The sequence below is a fragment of the Genypterus blacodes genome, unplaced genomic scaffold, assembly GCF_046128005.1.
Source record: "Genypterus blacodes isolate CSIRO-AG114 ecotype Tasmania unplaced genomic scaffold, CSIRO-AGI_Gbla_v1 ptg000039l_1, whole genome shotgun sequence".
Taxonomy (NCBI): Eukaryota; Metazoa; Chordata; class Actinopteri; order Ophidiiformes; family Ophidiidae; genus Genypterus; species Genypterus blacodes.
The window spans coordinates 4,525,974-4,550,019 of NW_027466852.1; the positions used below are offsets into that span (position 1 = coordinate 4,525,974).

Below are 24,046 nucleotides of genomic sequence, written 5' to 3' on the forward strand. Positions count from 1 at the left end.
TATGAGTACATACATTTTGGATACACTGACACAACACTGTTATTTTCTCACTACAATGGTAGAAATCAGCCAGCAGGACTCGAGGCAACAGACTTGACATTTCTGCAATTGTTCATTTTTCACGTTATTTCATATTTCATGTTCCTTGTCATCAGACTTGTCATCAGAGTTGCGTGAGACTGTGATCTGTTATCTTCTCCCTCTATAACTATACATCGGTGCAAACACCCAGTAACCAGGAAGCAGGCTCTAAACTAATCACACCATGGATTCTGAGATTCTCTGACTGAATTTGGCCTCAAGAGAATAGAATGGAGGTCAATGTACAATGAAAATATATATGATTCTAATTGTGTGTCATCATAGCTTTCCTGTTTACATAGTATTTTTTACAGTTCAATTCTGGGTAACAAAGCTGCCAATATTTCACTGTAAATGTCAAAGGATGTTTTACATTGCCGCAATAAAGTCTAAATTTAGAGTTTGTTCTAATATTGAATGTGAGGCTCCTGTTTGTTGCTGCTGCTCTCGTTTGAAATTATGATATTGCTTTTGTTTATTTCTTCTATTTACTGTTTGTGTTAGTGTACTGTACAGTATGTGCGATAACATCTCCATTAAAAAGCAGAACCATAACAAACACACAAATGCACACAAAATATATACTCAAACACTCACTCACTCACTCTCTCACACACACACACACACACACACACACACACACACACACACACACACACACACACACACACACAGGGGGGAAGTCAGAGGGAAACAGTGAAATGAAGTCACACAGCTCCACTTTTCACACATCGTTGCCATGAAACTGAAAACCAAACCTTTATTATGTGAGATGCTTCAGGAACATTTTTTTGAGCAGGATAAAAATGGACTGAATATAGATTTTATGTTGTTTGCTGCCCTGAGAGTTGCCGTGTTGAGAAACTATTAGATGTTGATTTTAAAAAGGTGAATGTGAAACATGCTTCTTATGAACATCATCTGCACACATCACTGGGATTGAACATTTCATTTACTAAACACTTGAGATTTGACTTTGACTTCAACAAGTTGTAGTTTATAACAGCTTGAGTTCAAGTAAAGTGAGAAGTCAAACTGTTACTATGGCTACTATCAAAGAGACTATGAGACCACAGAAGCAGTACAATTATTCTCAATATTAGTCACACTCACCCTCTGGGATATCTCTCTCTCTCTCTCTCTCTCTCTCTCTCTCTCTCTCTCTCTCTCTCTCTCTCTCTCTCTCTCTCTCTCTCTCTCTCTCTCTGTCCCCCCTCTGTCTTTCTTTCTCTTTTCCATTAAATGTTTCACATCCTCCTTTGAAGAAAATATGCAACATTTCTGTTAGAAGAGAGATGCTGTCACACACATTTGCATAAGGAAGTAGAAGTGAGTTTACTCTTCACTACGCTCAATATCACAGTTTGGTACAGTTTATCTTAATATTTAATAAATTAGGATTTAATCTGTAGACAACTTGAACAGGTTGACTGGAAGAAACAACCTGAAACCTGATCAAGAGAATGAGAAGATTACTAACAGCTGTTACCTGCTTGATGACAGGATGGATTCTTCCAAGTAAGTAAAGTGTGTGTGTGTGTGTGTGTGTGTGTGTGTGTGTGTGTGTGTGTGTGTGTGTGTGTGTGTGTGTGTGTGTGTGTGTGTGTGTGTGTGTGTGTGTGTGTGTGTGTGTGTGCGTGTATCTTTTATAGAACAAAATGCAGAGGACAATGATGGAGTAACATAACAGTCTTTTCTTGCACTTTTTGGACAGCTGGTGTGAGTTCAGTCACCGGATACAAAGGAAGACCTGTTACCATCAACTGTGCTTACAAAGAAGATGTAAAGACAAAAGGAAAATACTTTCTGTAAAATCATACTGGACTGAAAGTTCTAAATTTGAAATAAAGCCTATGAAAGAACGCACATGGGAACACAGCGGGAGATTCTCTGTGTATTCTGATCCAACAAGCAACTCCTTAAAGGTGACCATTAGAGATCTGACTGATGAAGATCAGATAACTGAATATCGCTGCAGTGTGGACGTCTGGATTTGGGGTGACAACCACGATTACCTGAACCTCAGGGTGTTAAACGATAAGACAGTTGTACTTTAAGAGATGTTTTTTAGTTCCAAACTCAGTTTCTTGCTGTTGTTTCATCTGTCCTGCAGACGAGAGTTTCGACACACACGTGAGCAGAGATGGATATCTAAGAAGTCATCCAATGCAAATATCCACAGAAGAACACAATGTCAGATCTTTCTGCAAAGAAGATGAAAACTTGGCATGCATCAGTCTGATATCAGCTCTATCTATCTATCTATCTATCTATCTATCTATCTATCTATCTATCTATCTATCTATCTATCTATCTATCTATCTATCTATCTATCTGTCTGTCTGTCTGTCTGTCTGTCTGTCTGTCTGTCTGTCTGTCTGTCTGTCTGTCTATCTATCTATCTATCTATCTATCTCTCTATCTAAGGAGCACAACAAATGCAGTGCTTGATTTGAGAATGTTGATGGTGAAGCATAGAGAGTGTCAGCAGCAGGAGATGCATCGCGTCTGTGTGGATTTAGAGAAAGCATACAGTATGACAGGATGCTGAGAGAGGAGGTGTGTTGTTGTTTTAGGAAGTCGGGAGTAGCAGAGAAGTGTGTAAGAATGGTGCAGGCAGTGTGACAGTGGTGAGGTGTGCGGTCAAAGTGACGGATGGGTTCAGGATGGAAATGGTGATGCACAGGTTGGCAGACGAGATCAGTCAGGCGTCTCCGTGGACTACAATGTTTGCAGATGACATTGTGATCTATAGTGCGAGCAGGGAGCTGGTTGAGGAGAGCCTGGGGAGGTGGAGGTATGGAAAATGGAATACATGTTGGACATGTGGGGAGGAGAGATGCTGGGCATGTTGGGAGAAGGATGCTGAGGATGGAGCTGCCAGGCAAGAGGAAAAGAGAACGGTTTAGGAGTTTAGGGTTAGTTTAGGGTTTATGGATGCTGTGAGGCAGGACATGCAAGTAGATGGCGCAACAGAGGAAGATACAGAGGACAGGAAGAGATGGAGATAGATGAACAGCTATTGCAAACGCTAAGGGGAGCAGCTATAAAAAGAAGAGGAAATAGCAGTTGAGTTGAAGTAAAGTGAGAAGTAAAACTGTTTGGTCACTGCCCGCAATTAGACCATGAGACCACAACCACAGCAGTAGTAAAATCATTCTCATCATTACTCACACCCTCTGATCCAACTGTATCTCTCTCTCTCTCCCTCTCTCTCTCCCTCTCTCTCTCTTTCGCATACTCCTTGTATAACGTACAACATTCTGTGAGAAAAGAGAAGAAACATTTGCTCAGGAAGGGAGGAGGTTTGATGGAGAGATTAGCATCTAACAAACAGGAAGATTAGCTGAAGTTGTAGCGTTCACCTCAAGTCAAGATTACTTGTATAAACCAATTCACACGTACACCTTCTTATCCATCTCTCCATCTCTCCCTCGCCATCTCTCTCTCTCTCTATATATCTCTCTCTCTCATTACATCTCTCTCCCCCCCCCTCTCTCTCTCTCTCTCTCTCTCTCTCTCTCTCTCTCTCTCTCTCTCCTTCCTTCTCTCTATCTTTCTCTCTCTCTCTCTCTCTCTCTATCTCTCTATCTCTCACTCTCTTCCATTAAATGTTTGACATCCTCCTGCGTAGAAAACATGCAACATTTCTGTTAGAAGAGAGACACTGTCACATGCGTTTGCATAAGGAGGGAGGAGACAAACAGGACGATTAGTAGAAGTAGTAGAGTTCACTTTTCACTAAACTGAATATCAGTGTTTGGTACAGTTTATCTTAATATTCAATGAATTAGGGTTTAATCTGTAGACAACTTGAACAGGTTCACTGGAAGAAACAACCTGAAACCTGATCAAGAGAATGAGAAGATTACTAACAGCTGTTACCTGCTTGATGACAGGATGGATTCTTCCAAGTAAGTAAAGCAAGTGTGTGTGTGTGTGTGTGTGTGTGTGTGTGTGTGTGTGTGTGTGTGTGTGTGTGTGTGTGTGTGTGTGTGTGTGTGTGTGTGTGTGTGTGTTTATAGAACAAAATCCAGAGTACAATGATTTGGTAACATGTCCGTCTTTTCTTGCACTTTTTGGACAGCTGGTGTGAATTCATTATCAGGATACAAAGGAAGACCTGTTACCATCAACTGTGCTTACAAAGAAGATGTAAAGACAAAAGGAAAATACTTTTCTGTAAAATCATACTGGACTGGAAGTTCTAAATTTGAAATAAAGCCTATGAAAGAACGCACATGGGAACACAGCGGGAGATTCTCTGTGTATTCTGATCCAACAAGCAACTCCTTAAAGGTGACCATTAGAGATCTGACTGATGGAGATCAGATAACTGAATATCGCTGCCGTGTGGACGTCCCAAATTGGCCTTACGACCATTATTACCTCAAGCTCAGGGTGTTAAATGGTAAGACAGTTGTACTTTAAGAGATGTATTTTAGTTCCAAACTCAGTTTCATGCTGTTGTTTCATCTGTCCTGCAGGCGAGGGTTTCGACACACACGTGAGCAGAGATGGATATCTGGGAAGCTCCCTGACCATCCAATGCAAATATCCACAGAATGAAGAACACAATGACCGATCGTTCTGCAAAGAAGATGAAAACTTGGCATGCATCAGTCTGATATCAGCTCGTCCTGGAAGTATCACAAAAAAAATCAGGTTTGCTCTGTCAGACGACAAAGAGCATCAAGTCTACACCGTGAATATAACTGACCTGACCAAGGACGACGCTGGAAAATACTGGTGTGCTATGCAAAGGACTGAAGACGATTCCATTGCGTATTTAACACAGGTGGACGTGGGTATTTTGAGTAAGTATTTATGAAGGTTTGTGTGTGTGTGTGTGTGTGTGTCTGTGTGTGTGTGTGTGTGTAGAATAACATATTTTTGTGTATGGTCAGACTGTATGTTACAACTCATGCCTGAATACTTAGTATAGAATGTGTGTGTCCATCAGTTAACATGTTACTTTTTCTGTCTTCGTCACTCCAACTGACGACCTGCAGTTCGGACAACAACATCGCCAACAGTGTTGATTTATGACTCGTCTGCAGCAACAAAGTCACTGGATGAGATGAACGGTGAGCGGGGAATTAGTAACTGGGAAGCCACACAGTTTTTCAACCGTCAACGTAAACGTAACGTAACCTGTTGTTTGGTAGTGTTTTTGTTTGTTTTATATCACGGGCTGTATTCTATATTCAAAGCCCGGTGTTTTTGGTTTAAGCTATTTTCCATCTAAGACAAAATAAAATGTCAAACGTATATTGAATGGAGGACCTTGTTCTTGCATCGTGACGCGTTGGAAAGGACTTCAAATTCCCTCAAGTGGCAGATTTTTGTGGTTCGATTGCCACTATAAAGCATGTTTCACATTTACCTTTTTAAAATCAACATCTAATAGTTTCTCAACACTTCAACTCTCAGGTCAGCAAACAACATAAAACCTATATTCAGTCCATTTTTATCCTGCTCAAGAAAATGTTCCTGAAGCATCTCACATCATAAAGGTTTTGTTTTCAGTTTCATGGCAACGATGAGTGAAAAGTGGAGCTGTGTGACTTCATTTCACTGTTTCCCTCTGACTTCCCCTCTGTGTATGTGTGTGTGTGTGTGTGTGTGTGTGTGTGTGTGTGTGTGTGTGTGTGTGTGTGTGTGTGTGTAGAATAACATATTTTTGTGTTTGGTCAGACTGTATGTTACAGCCTCAACTCATGCCTGAATACTTAGTGTAGAATGTGTGTGTCCATCAGTTAACATGTTGCTTTTTCTGTCTTCGTCACTCCAACTGACGACCTGCAGTTCGGACAACAACATCGCCAGCAGTTTTGATTTATGACTCGTCTGCAGCAACAAAGTCACTGGGTGAGCTTGAAAGTACAAAATTGCGCTTGCCTTTAGTAAATCTCAACTTCTTCATCTTCAGACATGATGATGAGGATGATACTAGTACTTCTAAAAATGCCTTTCGTTCTTTCAGGACACATGAATGAGCCTGAGGATGATGTGCCACAGTCCAAGCTGCCGTACATTGGAGCAGGTCTTGCTGTTGTCATGTTGGCTCTGCCTTTAATCTTCTTAACATACTTCAGAGTGAAATGCAACAAAAACACCAGCACATCTTCTGGTATGAAACAGGCCCTCAGTACCAATACATAGACAAGTTTCAATTTAAATGTCAATGTTTATACCCTCAGTAAAATATACAAACTGTGAAATTCACAGTAATAAATATATAAATATACAATTGTGACTGTTAAATCATGAATAACTATGTGTGTTAGCCTGAGCCACCAAATGAAACCAGATATGAAATAACTAATCTGATCCCTGTGCCATCACTCTGCACACAGAGAAGCAACATGACGTGGCCGATGCAACTCCATCCAGACAAGACACACACCATGACGTCATCGCATCTTCCTCACCGGGCCATGAAAGTGATTTGACCACTGTTCTGTACTCCTGTGTGACAGTGTCACCAGAGACACAGCGGGACAGTCGTGTCTACTCCACTGCCACCTTTCACACGCTGCACTGTAAAAAAACTCAGTGAAATCTAAAGTGAAATTATGGAAAAAAGCTACAGTTAATACTGTAAACTGCAAAATCGCTCTTTTTTCATTAATTTACTGCTTTGTACTTTTCAGTCAATGTTGTGTGTTTGTTTGGAAATGGCTTTGAATATTTTGCCTTCTACTTCTCTTATTTATCATAATTTCTCTTAATTTCTCTCCATAAAGCAAGCACATTATCATTAATTATTATCATTAATTATTATTATTTCTCGCCTGTATCGTTGTCTGTGCAAGCAAATTGTAACGGTTCACACAGAGTTCTATGACTCTCTATGCTCCTCCAAGACTTTTTTGGAGTTATCCACAGATAGTGAGTCAGTTCAGTTCACATTTCTACACAGATGTGGAAATGTATGTACATTTAAAATCCTACAAGTTGTTTTATATACACCTTATAGTTATTATTGTTTATTGAAATTCTTATCCACAGAAGGGGGCCCTGCAGACAAAGTTTGGGAACCACTGACTTAAGAAATTTCAGGTTGTTCATAATATGTTTTGTAAAAAGATAGTTCAATAAAAGTAAACATTTGCAATATGAACCTGTACTTCTTTGAACTAAAACAAAGGGAAAACTTGGAGTTGTCCATTTACACCCATTCATAGGTTATTATGCTGTGATTTTACTAATCCGGCCCACTTGACTCTAAATTGGGCTGAATGCGGCCCCGAACTAAAATGAGTTTGACACCCCTGTTTTACATGACAGTGTGCATACAGTTATAGGACATTTTGGAGATCATTTTTTATACAGAAAGAGGGGGAAAGGGGATAGGTTCTACTTTTGGAGATACTAGGAACCACAAGTAAGCCTGCATTCTGGGAGCACAGCGTGCTAGTGGGGTAATGTGGTGCTATGAGCTCTTTAAGTCAGATGGAGTCTGACTATTAAGAGCTTTGAAAGTGAGCAGGAGGATTTTTAATTCTATACTGGACATAACTGGAAGCCAGCCCCTAGTTTTTGTCAGTACACATGCAACTGCGGTCTAGGCCGGCTGGAGAGAATTTATAGACTTATTAGGGCAGCCTGATAATACTGAATTACAATAGTCCAGCCTAGAGGGAACAAATGCATGGAGACATTTTTCCGCATCATTCTGTGACAGAGTGTGGCTGATTTTTGTGATGTTGGGAAAGTGAAAGAATGCAGTCCTTTCTATGTGTACTTGTGACTTGTCATCCGAGTTGCGTGAGACTGAGGTGTGATCTGTTATCTTCTCCCTCTATAACTATACATCTGTGCAAACACCCAGTAACCAGGAACCAGGCTCTAAACTAATCACACCATGGATTCTAAGATTCTCCGACTTTGGCCTCAAGAGAATAGAATGGAAGTCAATGTACATCAAATATAAATTGGACTGAAATTGAGAATGTAATGGCAGCGTTGTAATGCTAATGTTACAGTGGAACACTCCTGCTGCTTGTGTTTTCTGTAATCAAATCAAACTTTTAAACTGTAAAATTTACTATGATTCTAATTGTGTGTCATCATAGCTTTCCTGTTTACATAGTATTTTTTACAGTACAATTCTGAGTAACAAAGCTGCCAATATTTCACTGTAAATGTCAAAGGAAGTTTTACATTGCCGCAATAAAGTCTAAATTTAGAGTTTGTTCTAATATTGAATGTGAGGCTCCTGTTTGTTGCTGCTGCTCTCATTTGAAATTATGATATTGCTTTTGTCTATTTCTTCTATTTACTGTGTGTGTTAGTGTACAGCATGTGTGAAAACATTTCCATTAAAAAGCAGAACCATAACAAACACACACATGCACCAAAAATACTCACACACAGACACACACACGCACAGACACACACAGAGGGAAAGTCCGAAAGAAACGGTGAAATGAAGTCACACAGCTCCACTTTTCACTCATCGTTGCCATCAAACAAACAAATGTTTATGATGTGAGATGCTGCAGGAACATTTTCTTGAGCAGGATAAAAATGGACTGAATATAGATTTTATGTTGTTTGCTGACCTGAGAGTTGCAGTGTTGAGAAACTACTAGATGTTGATTTTAAAAAGGTGAATGTGAAACATGCTTCTTATGAACATCATCTGCACACATCACTGGGATTGAACATTTCATTTACTAAACACTCGAGATTTGACTTTGACTTCAACAAGTTGTAGTTTATAACAGCTTGAGTTCAAGTAAAGTGAGAAGTCAAACTTTTATGTTTCAACTATATAATTATTCTCAATATTAGTCACACTCACCCTCTGAGATCTCTCTCTCTCTCTCTGTCCTCTCTCTTTCTCTCTCTCTCCTCTCTCTATCTTTCTCTCTCTCTTCCATTAAATGTTTCACATCCTCCTTCGTAGAAAACATGCAACATTTCTGTTAGAAGAGAGACACTGTCATACACATTTGCATAAGGAGGGAGGAGACAAACAGGAAGAAAGTAAAAGTAGTAGAGTTCACTGTTCACTCAGCTCAATATCACAGTTTGGTACAGTTTATCTTAGTATTTAATGAATTAGGATTTAATCTGTAGACAACTTGAACAGGTTCACTGGAAGAAACAACCTGAAACCTGATCAAGAGAATGAGAAGATTACTAACAGCTGTTACCTGCTTGATGACAGGATGGATTCTTCCAAGTAAGTGAAGCAAGTGTGTGTGTGTGTGTGTGTGTGTGTGTGTGTGTGTGTGTGTGTGTGTGTGTGCGTGCGTGCGCGTGCGTGCGTGCGTGCGTGCGTGTGCGTGCGCGCGTGTGTGTGCGTGTGTGTGTGTGTGTGTGTGTGTGTGTGTGTGTGTGTGTGTGTGCGTGTGCGTGTGTGTGTGCGTGTCCGTGTGCGGGCGTGTGTGTGTGTTTATAGAACAAAATGCAGAGGACAATGATGAAGTACCATAACAGTCTTTTCTTGCACTTTTTGGACAGCTGGTGTGAGTTCAGTCACAGGATACAGAGGAAGACCTGTTACCATCAACTGTGCTTACAAAGAAGATGGAAAGACAAAAGGAAAATACTTTTCTGTAGATCCATCCTCGTCTGAAAGTTCTGCATTTGAAATAAAGCCTATGAAAGAACGCACATGGGAACACAGAGGGAGATTCTCTGTGTATTCTGATCCAACAAGCAACTCCTTAAAAGTGACCATTAGAGATCTGACTGATGGAGATGAGATAACTAAATATCACTGCAGTGTGGACGTCCCAAATTGGTTTGACGACCATTATTACCTGAACCTCAGGGTGTTAAACGGTAAGACAGTTTTACATTCACAGATGTATTTTAGTTCCTAATTTAGTTTCATGCTGTTGTTTCATCTGTCCTGCAGGCGAGGGTTTCGACACAAACGTGAGCAGAGATGGATATCTGGGAAGCTCCCTGACCATCCAATGCAAATATCCACAGAATGAAGAACACAATGTCCGATCTTTCTGCAAAGAAGATGAAAACTTGGCATGCATCAGTCTGATATCAGCTCGTCCTGGAAGTATCACAAAAACAAACAGGTTTGCTCTGTCAGACGACAAAGAGCATCAAGTCTACACCGTGAATATAACTGACCTGACCAAGGACGACGCTGGAAAATACTGGTGTGCTATGCAAAGGACTGAAGACGATTCCATTGCGTATTTAACACAGGTGGACGTGTGTATTATGAGTGAGTATTGATGAGGATGTGTGTGTGTGTGTGTGTGTGTGTGTGTCTGTGTGTGTGTGTGTGTGTGTAGAATCACACATTTGGGTCGTTGTAGCAAGTTAACATTTTGACCTTTTTGTTTGCCTGTTTGGTCAGACTGTATGTTACAGCCTCATGTCATGCCTGAATAATTAGTGTAGAATGGAGACAGAATGAAAGCGATAGTGATCCAGTCTGAGGGTGAAATGAAAGAAACTATGAAAGTACTTGTGAGTGAGAGTAGAAAGCTTACAGAGAAAACCTGCAGAACACAGACTAGAAAGTGTACAAAAAGTGACATCTGTGAATCCATCTAAAGGTGTGTGTGTGTGTCGGGAGAGGGGGTGTCATTTGCATCGTGCCATTAAATGTGACTCGTGTGGCTATTTTGTCCATTTGTCTTCATCACTCATACTGACGACCTGCAGCTCTGACACCAACATCGCCAACAGTGTTGATTTCTGACTCGTCTGCAGCAACAAAGTCACTGGGTGAGAATGAAAGTAAACAAACGCTAGAATCACTTCTGCCTACAGCACCTGTGACTCCTACAGTCCATCAGTCAAACAGAGGTAATCTCTTCATAAAACACTTCCTCCCCTCAATGTCTTTCCCTTACACATGCATCCTTTACTGTTGTTGTTGTTGTTGTTGTTGTTGTTGTTGTTGTTGTTGTTGCAGATATCTATGTTGCCGTGTCATTGAGCCTCACATTTTTGCTGATATTGAACACGCTGCTTATAATATATCTACGGAAAATCAGCAAGACCTCAGGTGAGGGGTGAAGCTTTGCATTCATGCTATGGCAATGCACACAACAATTACAGCAAAACGTGTTGCATCATTACTTGGGGAAATACTTACTAATGACCTGGCATAAAAGTACAAACATGAGTTTTAATGAAAGTTTCAGGTGGTTAGATTGAGGAAGCTCTTACTTACATGATTAAACTGGCAAACAGAAAATCATAGCAGGCAGACAGACAGGCAGACAGACAAGCAGGCAGATAAACTTTGAGATGTTTGTTCTTTCTTTTGTTTTGCTATAGGAACTCACCCATCATCGGTACAGGCAGCAAATGCTGGACACAACACAGAGGTGTGTGTGTGTGTGTGTGTGTGTGTGTGTGTGTGTGTGTGTGTGTGTGTGTGTGTGTGTGTGTGTGTGTGTGTGTGTTTGCATGTACAGCATGTGCATTGGTGCTTGTTACACTTCTTCCCTTCTGCTCACCAGGAGGACAATAATGTTGCTCATGACTATGAGGTGGTAGGGGAGCGCCGCCTGCAGGAAGACTCTGGAAATGCACCTCCTCCCACGCCAGAGACACAACGGGACAGTCGTGTCTACTCCACTGCCACCTTTCACACACTGCACTGTAAAAAAACTCAGTGAAATCTAAAGTGAAATTATGGAAAAAAGCTACAGTTAATACTGTAAACTGCAAAATAACAATAGTTTCACAGGAGAATGCTGAAAAGTATTGAAGAAAACATTTCAATTTGAAGTTAAAAAAAAAAAAAAAAGTTAAAATAACAGCATTTACAGCAATACTACTGACCAAGTCACTCCTGCCTGTCACAGCCATCCTGCCTAAACCTGTTTGACACACAGAGACACACAAATTCAATTCTATTCAACTTTATTGTACACAGCATTCAAAGAAGCCCAACATTCCCCCATGAGCAAGCACTTGGCAACAGCAGCAAGGAAAAACTCGCCTTAACGGCAAGAAACCTCAGGCAAAACCGGGCTCTAGGTGGGCGGCCATCTGCCTTGAGCGATTGGGTTGAGATAGTACTACAGATAACAGTAGCACAATTGTAGGGTCTTCATCTCTGAAGGACAGGCCCCCACAGCAACCTGTGGGATGAGAGAACACAGAAAACTCTGGAAAGAAGTAGAGTTAGTGGAATGCAGTGGTAATGCATTTCCCACAATGCATGTCGACGCCAGAATGCAGCGTTTCCACATCATTCATTCAGCGTCAGATCAGCATTTCACAAAGGTGATTTTCCGAGGATAGATTCTCTGATATTTTTAGTAAATGATTCCTTCATGTAATCTCCGTCTGTGAACGGCTTTCCGTGCCTTACGATCTTCTCAAATCGATCTTTTTGATCAATTTACTCTCCCCAGCTTTCCACAGCAGTATCCAAATCACTCTTTTTTTGTTCATTTCCTGCTTTGTACTTTTCAGTTAATGTTGCGTGTTTCTTTGGAAATGGCTTTGAATATTTTGCCTTTAACTTCTCTTATTTATCATAATTTCTCTTTAATTTCTCTCCATATAGCAAGCACATTATCATTAATTATTATTATTTCTCTCCTGTATCGTTGTCAGTGAAAGTAAATTGTAACGGTTCAGACAGAGTTCTATGACTCTCTATGCTCCTCCAAGACTTTTTTGGAGTTATCCACAGATAGTGAGTCAGTTCAGTTCACATTTGTACACAGATGTGGAAATGAATGTCCATTTAAAATCATACAAATTGTTTTATATACACCTTATTGTCATTATTGTTTATTGTTGAAATTGAAATTCTTATCCACAGAAGGGGGCCCTGCAGAAAAAGTTTGGGAACCACTAACTTAAGAAATTTCAGGTTGTTCATAATATGTTTTGTAAAAAGATAGTTCAATAAAAGTAAACATTTGCAATATGAACCTGTACTTCTTTGCACTAAAACAAAGGGAAAATTTGGAGTTGTCCATTTACACCCATTCATAGGTTATTATGCTGTGATTTTACTAATCCGGCCCACTTGAATCTTAATTGGGCTGAATGCGGCCCCGAACTAAAATGAGTTTGACACCCCTGTTTTACATGACAGTGTGCATACAGTTATAGGACATTTTGGAGATCATTTTTTATACAGAAAGAGGGGGAAAGGGGATAGGTTCTACTTTTGGAGATACTAGGAACCACAAGTAAGCCTGCATTCTGGGAGCACAGCGTGCTAGTGGGGTAATGTGGTACTATGAGCTCTTTAAGTCAGATGGAGTCTGACTATTAAGAGCTTTGAAAGTGAGCAGGAGGATTTTTAATTCTATTCTGGACATAACTGGAAGCCAGCCCCTAGTTTTTGTCAGTACACATGCAACTGCGGTCTAGGCCGGCTGGAGAGAATTTAGAGACTTATTAGGGCAGCCTGATAATACTGAATTACAATAGTCCAGCCTAGAGGGAACAAATGCATGGAGACATTTTTCCGCATCATTCTGTGACAGAGTGTGGCTGATTTTTGTGATGTTGGGAAAGTGAAAGAATGCAGTCCTTTCTATGTGTATTAAGTGGGAGTTAAATGACAAATCTTGATCAAAGATGATTCCTCGATTCCTTCCAGACTTGACTTTTTAGCAGTTGTAATGTTGAAATATATTTCATATTTCATGTTCCTGTTACTATAACTGAGTTCTCTAGAGTTTATGTATGTTTCCCCTGAGTTTTATAGTTATAGTCTATAGTTCTAAGACTTGTCATCAGAGTTGCGTGAGACTGAGCTGTGATCTGTTATCTTCTCCCTCTATAACTATACATCTGTGCAAACACCCAGTAACCAGGAACCAGGCTCTAATCTAATCACACCATGGATTCTAAGATTCTCCGACTTTGGCCTCAAGAGAATAGAATGGAAGTCAATGTACATCAAATATAAATTGGACTGAAATTGAGAATGTAATGGCAGCGTTGTAATGCTAATGTTACAGTGGAACACTCCTGCTGCTTGTGTTTTCTGTAATCAAATCAAACTTTTAAACTGTAAAATTTACTATGATTCTAATTGTGTGTCATCATAGCTTTCCTGTTTACATAGTATTTTTTACAGTACAATTCTGAATAACAAAGCTGCCAATATTTCACTGTAAATGTCAAAGGAAGTTTTACATTGCCGCAATAAAGTCTAAATTTAGAGTTTGTTCTAATATTGAATGTGAGGCTCCTGTTTGTTGCTGCTGCTCTCATTTGAAATTATAATATTGCTTTTGTCTATTTCTTCTATTTACTGTGTGTGTTAGTGTACAGCATGTGTGAAAACATTTCCATTAAAAAGCAGAACCATAACAAACACACACATGCACCAAAAATACTCACACACAGACACACACACGCACAGACACACACAGAGGGAAAGTCCGAAAGAAACGGTGAAATGAAGTCACACAGCTCCACTTTTCACACATCGTTGCCATCAAACAAACAAAGGTTTATGATGTGAGATGCTGCAGGAACATTTTCTTGAGCAGGATAAAAATGGACTGAATATAGATTTTATGTTGTTTGCTGACCTGAGAGTTGCAGTGTTGAGAAACTATTAGATGTTGATTTTAAAAAAGTGAATGTGAAACATGCTTCTTATGAACATCATCTGCACACATCACTGGGATTGAACATTTCATTTACTAAACACTCGAGATTTGACTTTGACTTCAAGTTGTAGTTTATAACAGCTTGAGTTCAAGTAAAGTGAGAAGTCAAACTGTTACTATGGCTACTATCAAAGAGACTATGAGGTCACAACAGCAGTACAATTATTCTCAATATTAGTCACACTCACCCTCTGAGATCTCTCTCTCTCTCTCTCTCTCTCTCTCTCCTTCTCTCTCTCTCTCTCTTCCCTCTCTCTCTCTCTCTCTCTCTCTCTCTCTCTCTCTCTCTCTCTCTATCTTTTTTCATGTTTCACATCCTCCTTTGTAGAAAACGTGCAACATTTCTGTTAGAAGAGAGACGCTGTCACATACATTTGCATAAGAAGGGAGGAGACAAGCAGGAAGAAAGTAGAAGTGAGTTTACTCTTCACTACGCTCAATATCACAGTTTGGTACAGTTTATCTTTATATTTAATAGGTTAGGAGTTCATCTGTAGACAACTTGAACAGGTTGACTGGAAGAAACAACCTGAAACCTGATCAAGAGAATGAGAAGATTACTAACAGCTGTTACCTGCTTGATGACAGGATGGATTCTTCCAAGTAAGTAAAGTGTGTGTGTGTGTGTGTGTGTGCGTGTGTGCGTGTCCTTGTGCGGGCGTGTGTGTGTGTGTGTGTGTGTGTGTGTGTGTGTGTGTGTGTGTGTGTGTGTTTATAGAACAAAATGCAGTGGACAATGATGAAGTAACATAACAGTCTTTTCTTGTACTTTTTGGACAGCTGGTGTGAGTTCAGTCACAGGATACAGAGGAAGACCTGTTACCATCAACTGTGCTTACAAAGAAAATGTAAAGACAAAAGATCAATACTTTTCTGTAAATTCCTACTGGCCTACTGCATTTGAAATAAAGCCTATGAAAGAACGCACATGGGAACACAGAGGGAGATTCTCTGTGTATTCTGATCCAACAAGCAACTCCTTAAAAGTGACCATTAGAGATCTGACTGATGAAGATGAGGAAACTAAATATCGCTGCAGTGTGGAAGTCCCGATTTGGCCTGACGACCACGATTACCTGAACCTTAGGGTGTTAAACGACAGTTGTACTTTAAGAGATGTATTTTAGTTCCAAACTCAGTTTCATGCTGTTGTTTCATCTGTCCTGCAGGCGAGGGTTTCGACACACACGTGAGCAGAGATGGATATCTGGGAAGCTCCCTGACCATCCAATGCAAATATCCACAGAATGAAGAACACAATGACCGATCTTTCTGCAAAGAAGATGAAAACTTGGCATGCATCAGTCTGATATCAGCTCGTCCTGGAAGTACCACAAAAACAAACAGGTTTGCTCTGTCAGATGACAAAGAGCATCAAGTCTACACCGTGAATATCACTGACCTGACCAAGGACGACGCTGGAAAATACTGGTGTGCTATGCAAAGGACTGAAGACGATTCCATTGCGTATTTAACACAGGTGGACGTGCGTATTATGAGTGAGTATTGATGAGGATGTGTGTGTGTGTGTGTGTGTGTGTGTGTGTGTGTGTGTGTGTGTGTGTGTGTGTGTGTGTGTGTGTGTGTGTGTGTGTGTGTGTGTGTGTGTGTGTGTGTGTGTGTGTCTGTGTCTGTGTCTGTGTCTGTGTGTAGAATAACACATTTGGGTCGTTGTAGCAAGTTAACATTTGACCTTTTTGTTTAGCCTGTTTGGTCAGACTGTATGTTACAGCCTCATGTCATGCATGAATAATTACTTAGTAGGATGGGGGACAGAATGAAAGCGATAGTGATCCAGTCTGAGGGTGAAATGATAGAAAGGGTGAAAGTACTTGTGAGTGAGAGTAGAAAGCTTACAGAGAAAACCTGCAGAACACAGACTAGAAATGGTCAAAAAGTGACATCTGTGAATCCATCTAAAGGTGTGTGTGTGTGTGTGTGTGTGTGTGTGTGTGTGTATGTGTGTGTGTGTGTGTATGTTTGTGTCTGTCCGTCTGTCTGTCTGTCTGTCTGTCTGTCTGTCTGTATTTTATAGAACAAAATGCAGAGGACATTGATGGAGTAACATAACAGTCTTTCCTTGTACTTTTTGGACAGCTGGTGTGAGTTCAGTCAAGGGAAGACCTGTTACAGTTGATGAAGAAAGGAGAAAAATAATTTTCTGTTAAATCATCCTTGTCTGAAAGTTCTGCATTTGAAATTAAGCCTATGAAAGAACACACATGGGAACACAGAGGGAGATTCTCTGTGATCCAACAAGCAACTCCTCAACAGTGACCATTACAGACCTGACTGATGAAGATGAGGAAACTAAATATCTCTGCAGTGTGGACGTCCTGAATTGGCCTGACGACCACGATTACCTGAACCTTAGGGTGTTAAACGACAGTTGTACTTTAAGAGATGTATTTTAGTTCCAAACTCAGTTTCATGCTGTTGTTTCATCTGTCCTGCAGGCGAGGGCTTTGACACACACGTGAGCAGAGATGGATATCTGGGAAGCTCCCTGACCATCCAATGCAAATATCCACAGAATGAAGAACACAATGACCGATCTTTCTGCAAAGAAGATGAAAACTTGGCATGCATCAGTCTGATATCAGCTCGTCCTGGAAGTACCACAAAAACAAACAGGTTTGCTCTGTCAGACGACAAAGAACATCAAGTCTACACCGTGAATATCACTGACCTGACCAAGGACGACGCTGGAAAATACTGGTGTGCTATGCAAAGGACTGAAGACGATTCCATTGCGTATTTAACACAGGTGGACGTGCGTATTATGAGTGAGTATTGATGAGGGTGTGTGTGTGTGTGTGTGTGTGTGTGTGTGTCTGTGTGTGTGTGTGTGTGTGTGTAGAATCACACATTTGGGTCGTTGTAGCAAGTTAACATTTTGACCTTTTTGTTTGCCTGTTTGGTCAGACTGTATGTTACAGCCTCATGTCATGCCTGAATAATTAGTGTAGAATGGAGACAGAATGAAAGCGATAGTGATCAAGTCTGAGGGAGAAATGAAAGAAACTATGAAAGTACTTGTGAGTAAGAGTAGAAAGCTTACAGAGAAAACCTGCAGAACACAGACTAGAAAGTGTACAAAAAGTGACATCTGTGAATCCATCTAAAGGTGTGTGTGTGTGTCGGGAGAGGGGGTGTCATTTGCATCGTGCCATTAAATGTGACTCGTGTGGCTATTTTGTCCATTTGTCTTCATCACTCATACTGACGACCTGCAGCTCTGACACCAACATCGCCAACAGTGTTGATTTCTGACTCGTCTGCAGCAACAAAGTCACTGGGTGGGACTGAAAGTAAACAAACGCTAGAATCACTTCTGCCTACAGCACCTGTGACTCCTACAGTCCATCAGTCAAACAGAGGTAATCTCTTCATAAAACACTTCCTCCCCTCAATGTCTTTCTCTTACACATGCATCCTTTACTGTTGTTGTTGTTGTTGTTGTTGTTGTTGTTGTTGCAGATATCTATGTTGCCGTGTCATTGAGCCTCACATTTTTGCTGATATTGAACACGCTGCTTATAATATATCTACGGAAAATCAGCAAGACCTCAGGTGAGGGGTGAAGCTTTGCATTCATGCTATGGCAATGCACACAACAATTACAGCAAAACGTGTTGCATCATTACTTGGGGAAATACTTACTAATGACCTGGCATAAAAGTACAAACATGAGTTTTAATGAAAATTTCAGGTGGTTAGATTGAGGAAGCTCTTACTTACATGATTAAACTGGCAAACAGAAAATCATAGCAGGCAGACAGACAGGCAGACAGACAAGCAGGCAGGTAGACTTTGAGATGTTTGTTCTTTCTTTTGTTTTGCTATAGGAACTCACCCATCATCGGTACAGGCAGCAAATGCTGGACACAACACAGAGGTGTGTGTGTGTGTGTGTGTGTGTGTGTGTGTGTGTGTGTGTGTGTGTGTGTGTTGCATGTACAGCATGTGCATTGGTGCTTGTTACACTTCTTCCCTTCTGCTCACCAGGAGGACAATAATGTTGCTCATGACTATGAGGTGGTAGGGGAGCGCCGCCTGCAGGAAGACTCTGGAAATGCACCTCCTCCCACGCCAGAGACACAACGGGACAGTCGTGTCTACTCCACTGCCACCTTTCACACACTGCACTGTAAAAAAACTCAGTGAAATCTAAAGTGAAATTATGGAAAAAAGCTACAGTTAATACTGTAAACTGCAAAATAACAATAGTTTCACAGGAGAATGCTGAAAAGTATTGAAGAAAACATTTCAATTTGAAGTTAAAAAAAAAAAAAAAAGTTAAAATAACAGCATTTACAGCAATACTACTGACCAAGTCACTCCTGCCTGTCACAGCCATCCTGCCTAAACCTGTTTGACACACAGAGACACACAAATTCAATTCTATTCAACTTTATTGTACACAGCATTCAAAGAAGCCCAACATTCCCCCATGAGCAAGCACTTGGCAACAGCAGCAAGGAAAAACTCGCCTTAACGGCAAGAAACCTCAGGCAAAACCGGGCTCTAGGTGGGCGGCCATCTGCCTTGAGCGATTGGGTTGAGATAGTACTACAGATAACAGTAGCACAATTGTAGGGTCTTCATCTCTGAAGGACAGGCCCCCACAGCAACCTGTGGGATGAGAGAACACAGAAAACTCTGGAAAGAAGTAGAGTTAGTGGAATGCAGTGGTAATGCATTTCCCACAATGCATGTCGACACCAGAATGCAGCGTTTCCACATCATTCATTCAGCGTCAGATCAGCATTTCACAAAGGTGATTTTCCGAGGATAGATTCTCTGATATTTTTAGTAAATGATTCCTTCATGTAATCTCCGTCTGTGAACGGCTTTCCGTGCCTTACGATCTTCTCAAATCGATCTTTTTGATCAATTTACTCTCCCCAGCTTTCCACAGCAGTATCCAAATCACTCTTTTTTTGTTCATTTCCTGCTTTGTACTTTTCAGTTAATGTTGCGTGTTTCTTTGGAAATGGCTTTGAATATTTTGCCTTTAACTTCTCTTATTTATCATAATTTCTCTTTAATTTCTCTCCATATAGCAAGCACATTATCATTAATTATTATTATTTCTCTCCTGTATCGTTGTCAGTGAAAGTAAATTGTAACGGTTCAGACAGAGTTCTATGACTCTCTATGCTCCTCCAAGACTTTTTTGGAGTTATCCACAGATAGTGAGTCAGTTCAGTTCACATTTGTACACAGATGTGGAAATGAATGTCCATTTAAAATCATACAAATTGTTTTATATATACCTTATTGTCATTATTGTTTATTGTTGAAATTGAAATTCTTATCCACAGAAGGGGGCCCTGCAGAAAAAGTTTGGGAACCACTGACTTAAGAAATTTCAGGTTGTTCATAATATGTTTTGTAAAAAGATAGTTCAATAAAAGTAAACATTTGCAATATGAACCTGTACTTCTTTGCACTAAAACAAAGGGAAAATTTGGAGTTGTCCATTTACACCCATTCATAGGTTATTATGCTGTGATTTTACTAATCCGGCCCACTTGAATCTTAATTGGGCTGAATGCGGCCCCGAACTAAAATGAGTTTGACACCCCTGTTTTACATGACAGTGTGCATACAGTTATAGGACATTTTGGAGATCATTTTTTATACAGAAAGAGGGGGAAAGGGGATAGGTTCTACTTTTGGAGATACTAGGAACCACAAGTAAGCCTGCATTCTGGGAGCACAGCGTGCTAGTGGGGTAATGTGGTGCTATGAGCTCTTTAAGTCAGATGGAGTCTGACTATTAAGAGCTTTGAAAGTGAGCAGGAGGATTTTTAATTCTATACTGGACATAACTGGAAGCCAGCCCCTAGTTTTTGTCAGTACACATGCAACTGCGGTCTAGGCCGGCAGGAGAGAATTTAGAGACTTATTAGGGCACCCTGATAATACTGAATTACAATAGTCCAGCCTAGAGGGAACAAATGCATGGAGACATTTTTCCGCATCATTCTGTGACAGAGTGTGGCTGATTTTTGTGATGTTGGGAAAGTGAAAGAATGCAGTCCTTTCTATGTGTATTAAGTGGGAGTTAAATGACAAATCTTGATCAAAGATGATTCCTCGATTCCTTCCAGGATACACTTACCAAGGGATCATCTCCCTTATGAAGACCAAAGACTTCTCCATTAACTATATGAGCACATACATTTTGGATACACTGACACAACACTGTTATTTCCTCATTACAATGGTAGTGAGAGAAATAGGCCAGCAGGACTCGAGGCAACAGACTTGACTTTTCAGCAGTTGTAATGTTGAAATATATTTCATATTTCATGTTCCTGTTACTATAACTGAGTTCTCTAGAGTTTATGTATGTTTCCCCTGAGTTTTATAGTTATAGTCTATAGTTCTAAGACTTGTCATCAGAGTTGCGTGAGACTGAGCTGTGATCTGTTATCTTCTCCCTCTATAACTATACATCTGTGCAAACACCCAGTAACCAGGAACCAGGCTCTAATCTAATCACACCATGGATTCTAAGATTCTCCGACTTTGGCCTCAAGAGAATAGAATGGAAGTCAATGTACATCAAATATAAATTGGACTGAAATTGAGAATGTAATGGCAGCGTTGTAATGCTAATGTTACAGTGGAACACTCCTGCTGCTTGTGTTTTCTGTAATCAAATCAAACTTTTAAACTGTAAAATTTACTATGATTCTAATTGTGTGTCATCATAGCTTTCCTGTTTACATAGTATTTTTTACAGTACAATTCTGGGTAACAAAGCTGCCAATATTTCACTGTAAATGTCAAAGGAAGTTTTACATTGCCGCAATAAAGTCTAAATTTAGAGTTTGTTCTAATATTGAATGTGAGGCTCCTGTTTGTTGCTGCTGCTCTCAGTTGAAATTATAATATTGCTTTTGTCTATTTCTTCTATTTACTGTGTGTGTTAGTGTACAGCATGTGTGAAAACATTTCCATTAAAAAGCAGAACCATAACAAACACACACATGTACCAAAAATACTCACACACAGACACACAGACACACACATGCACAGACACACACAGAGGGAAAGTCCGAAAGAAACGGTGAAATGAAGTCACACAGCTCCACTTTTCACACATCGTTGCCATCAAACAAACAAAGGTTTATGATGTGAGATGCTGCAGGAACATTTTCTTGAGCAGGATAAAAATGGACTGAATATAGATTTTATGTTGTTTGCTGACCTGAGAGTTGCAGTGTTGAGAAACTATTAGATGTTGATTTTAAAAAGGTGAATGTGAAACAATGTTCTTGCAAACATTATCTGCACACATCACTGGGATTGAACATTTCATTTACTAAACACTCGAGATTTGACTTTGACTTCAACAAGTTGTAGTTTATAACAGCTTGAGTTCAAGTAAAGTGAGAAGTCAAACTTTTACTATCGCTACTATCAAAGAGACTATGAGACCACAACAGCAGTACAATTATTCTCAATATTAGTCACACTCACCCTCTGAGATCTCTCTCTCTCTCTCTCTCTCTCTCTCTCTCTCTCTCTCTCTCTCTCTCTCTCTCTATCTTTTTTCATGTTTCACATCCTCCTTCGTAGAAAACATGCAACATTTCTGTTAGAAGAGAGACACTGTCATACACATTTGCATAAGGAGGGAGGAGACAGACAGGAAGAAAGTAGAAGTAGTAGAGTTCACTGTTCACTCAGCTCAATATCACAGTTTGGTACAGTTTATCTTAGTATTTAATAGGTTAGGAGTTCATCTGTAGACAACTTGAACAGGTTCACTGGAAGAAACAACCTGAAACCTGATCAAGAGAATGAGAAGATTACTAACAGCTGTTACCTGCTTGATGACAGGATGGATTCTTCCAAGTAAGTAAAGCAAGTGTGTGTGTGTGTGTGTGTGTGTGTGTGTGTGTGTGTGGGTGGGTGGGTGGGTGGGTGGGTGCGTGCGTTCATTTGTCATTTATATATTTATGCACTTTTTGGATAGTTGGTGTGAGTTCAGTCACAGGATACAGAGGAAGACCTGTTACCATCAACTGTGCTTACAGAGAAGATGGAAAGACAAAAGGAAAATACTTTTCTGTAGAATCATACTGGCCTGGAAGTTCTAAATTTGAATAAAGCCTATGAAAGAACGCACATGGGAACACAGAGGGAGATTCTCTGTGTATTCTGATCCAACAAGCAACTCCTTAAAGGTGACCATTAGAGATCTGACTGATGGAGATAAGGAAACTAAATATCGCTGCAGTGTGGACATCCCCAATGGGTTTGACGACCATTATTACCTGAACCTCACGGTGTCAAACGGTAAGACAGTTGTACTTTAAGAGATGTATTTTAGTTCCAAACTCAGTTTCATGCTGTTGTTTCATCTGTCCTGCAGGCGAGGGTTTCGACACACACGTGGGCAGAGATGGATATGTGGGAAGCTCCCTGACCATCCAATGCAAATATCCACAGAATGAAGGACACAATGTCCAATCTTTCTGCAAAGAAGATGAAAACTTGGCATGCATCAGTCTGATATCAGCTCGTCCTGGAAGTATCACAAAAAAAATCAGGTTTGCTCTGTCAGACGACAAAGAGCATCAAGTCTACACCGTGAATATAACTGACCTGACCAAGGACGACGCTGGAAAATACTGGTGTGCTATGCAAAGGACTGAAGACGATTCCATTGCGTATTTAACACAGGTGGACGTGCGTATTATGAGTGAGTATTGATGTGTGTGTGTGTCTGTGTGTGTGTCTGTGTCTGTGTGTAGAATAACACATTTGGGTCGTTGTAGCAAGTTAACATTTTGACCTTTTTTTTTGCCTGTTTGGTCGGACTGTATGTTACAGCCTCATGTCATGCCTGAATAATTAGCGTAGAATGGAGACAGAATGAAAGCGATAGTGATCAAGTCTGAGGGAGAAATGAAAGAAACTATGAAAGTACTTGTGAGTGAGAGTAGAAAGCTTACAGAGAAAACCTGCAGAACACAGACTAGAAATGGTCAAAAAGTGACATCTGTGAATCCATCTAAAGGTGTGTGTGTGTGTCGGGAGAGGGGGTGTCATTTGCATCGTGCCATTAAATGTGACTCGTGTGGCTATTTTGTCCATTTGTCTTCATCACTCATACTGACGACCTGCAGCTCTGACACCAACATCGCCAACAGTGTTGATTTCTGACTCGTCTGCAGCAACAAAGTCACTGGGTGAGAATGAAAGTAAACAAACGCTAGAATCACTTCTGCCTACAGCACCTGTGACTCCTACAGTCCATCAGTCAAACAGAGGTAATCTCTTCATAAAACACTTCCTCCCCTCAATGTCTTTCTCTTACACATGCATCCTTTACTGTTGTTTTTGTT

At 40.4% G+C, this 24,046-nt stretch overlaps 1 protein-coding gene across 1 annotated transcript in view; it reads left to right on the forward strand.

The window, feature by feature from the left end:
• Positions 1-19,025, forward strand: part of LOC142996696 (uncharacterized) — a 62,935-nt gene extending 43,910 nt beyond the window's left edge. The window contains exons 16-22 of the mRNA XM_076147711.1: positions 9,559-9,882; positions 15,845-16,174; positions 17,132-17,461; positions 17,912-18,055; positions 18,156-18,248; positions 18,524-18,573; positions 18,684-19,025. Coding sequence (XP_076003826.1) covers positions 9,559-9,882; positions 15,845-16,174; positions 17,132-17,461; positions 17,912-18,055; positions 18,156-18,248; positions 18,524-18,573; positions 18,684-18,842 — 1,430 coding nt within the window. The 3' untranslated portion in view covers positions 18,843-19,025. The remainder of the gene's footprint in view (positions 1-9,558; positions 9,883-15,844; positions 16,175-17,131; positions 17,462-17,911; positions 18,056-18,155; positions 18,249-18,523; positions 18,574-18,683) is intronic.
• The last annotated feature ends 5,021 nt before the right edge of the window (positions 19,026-24,046 follow it).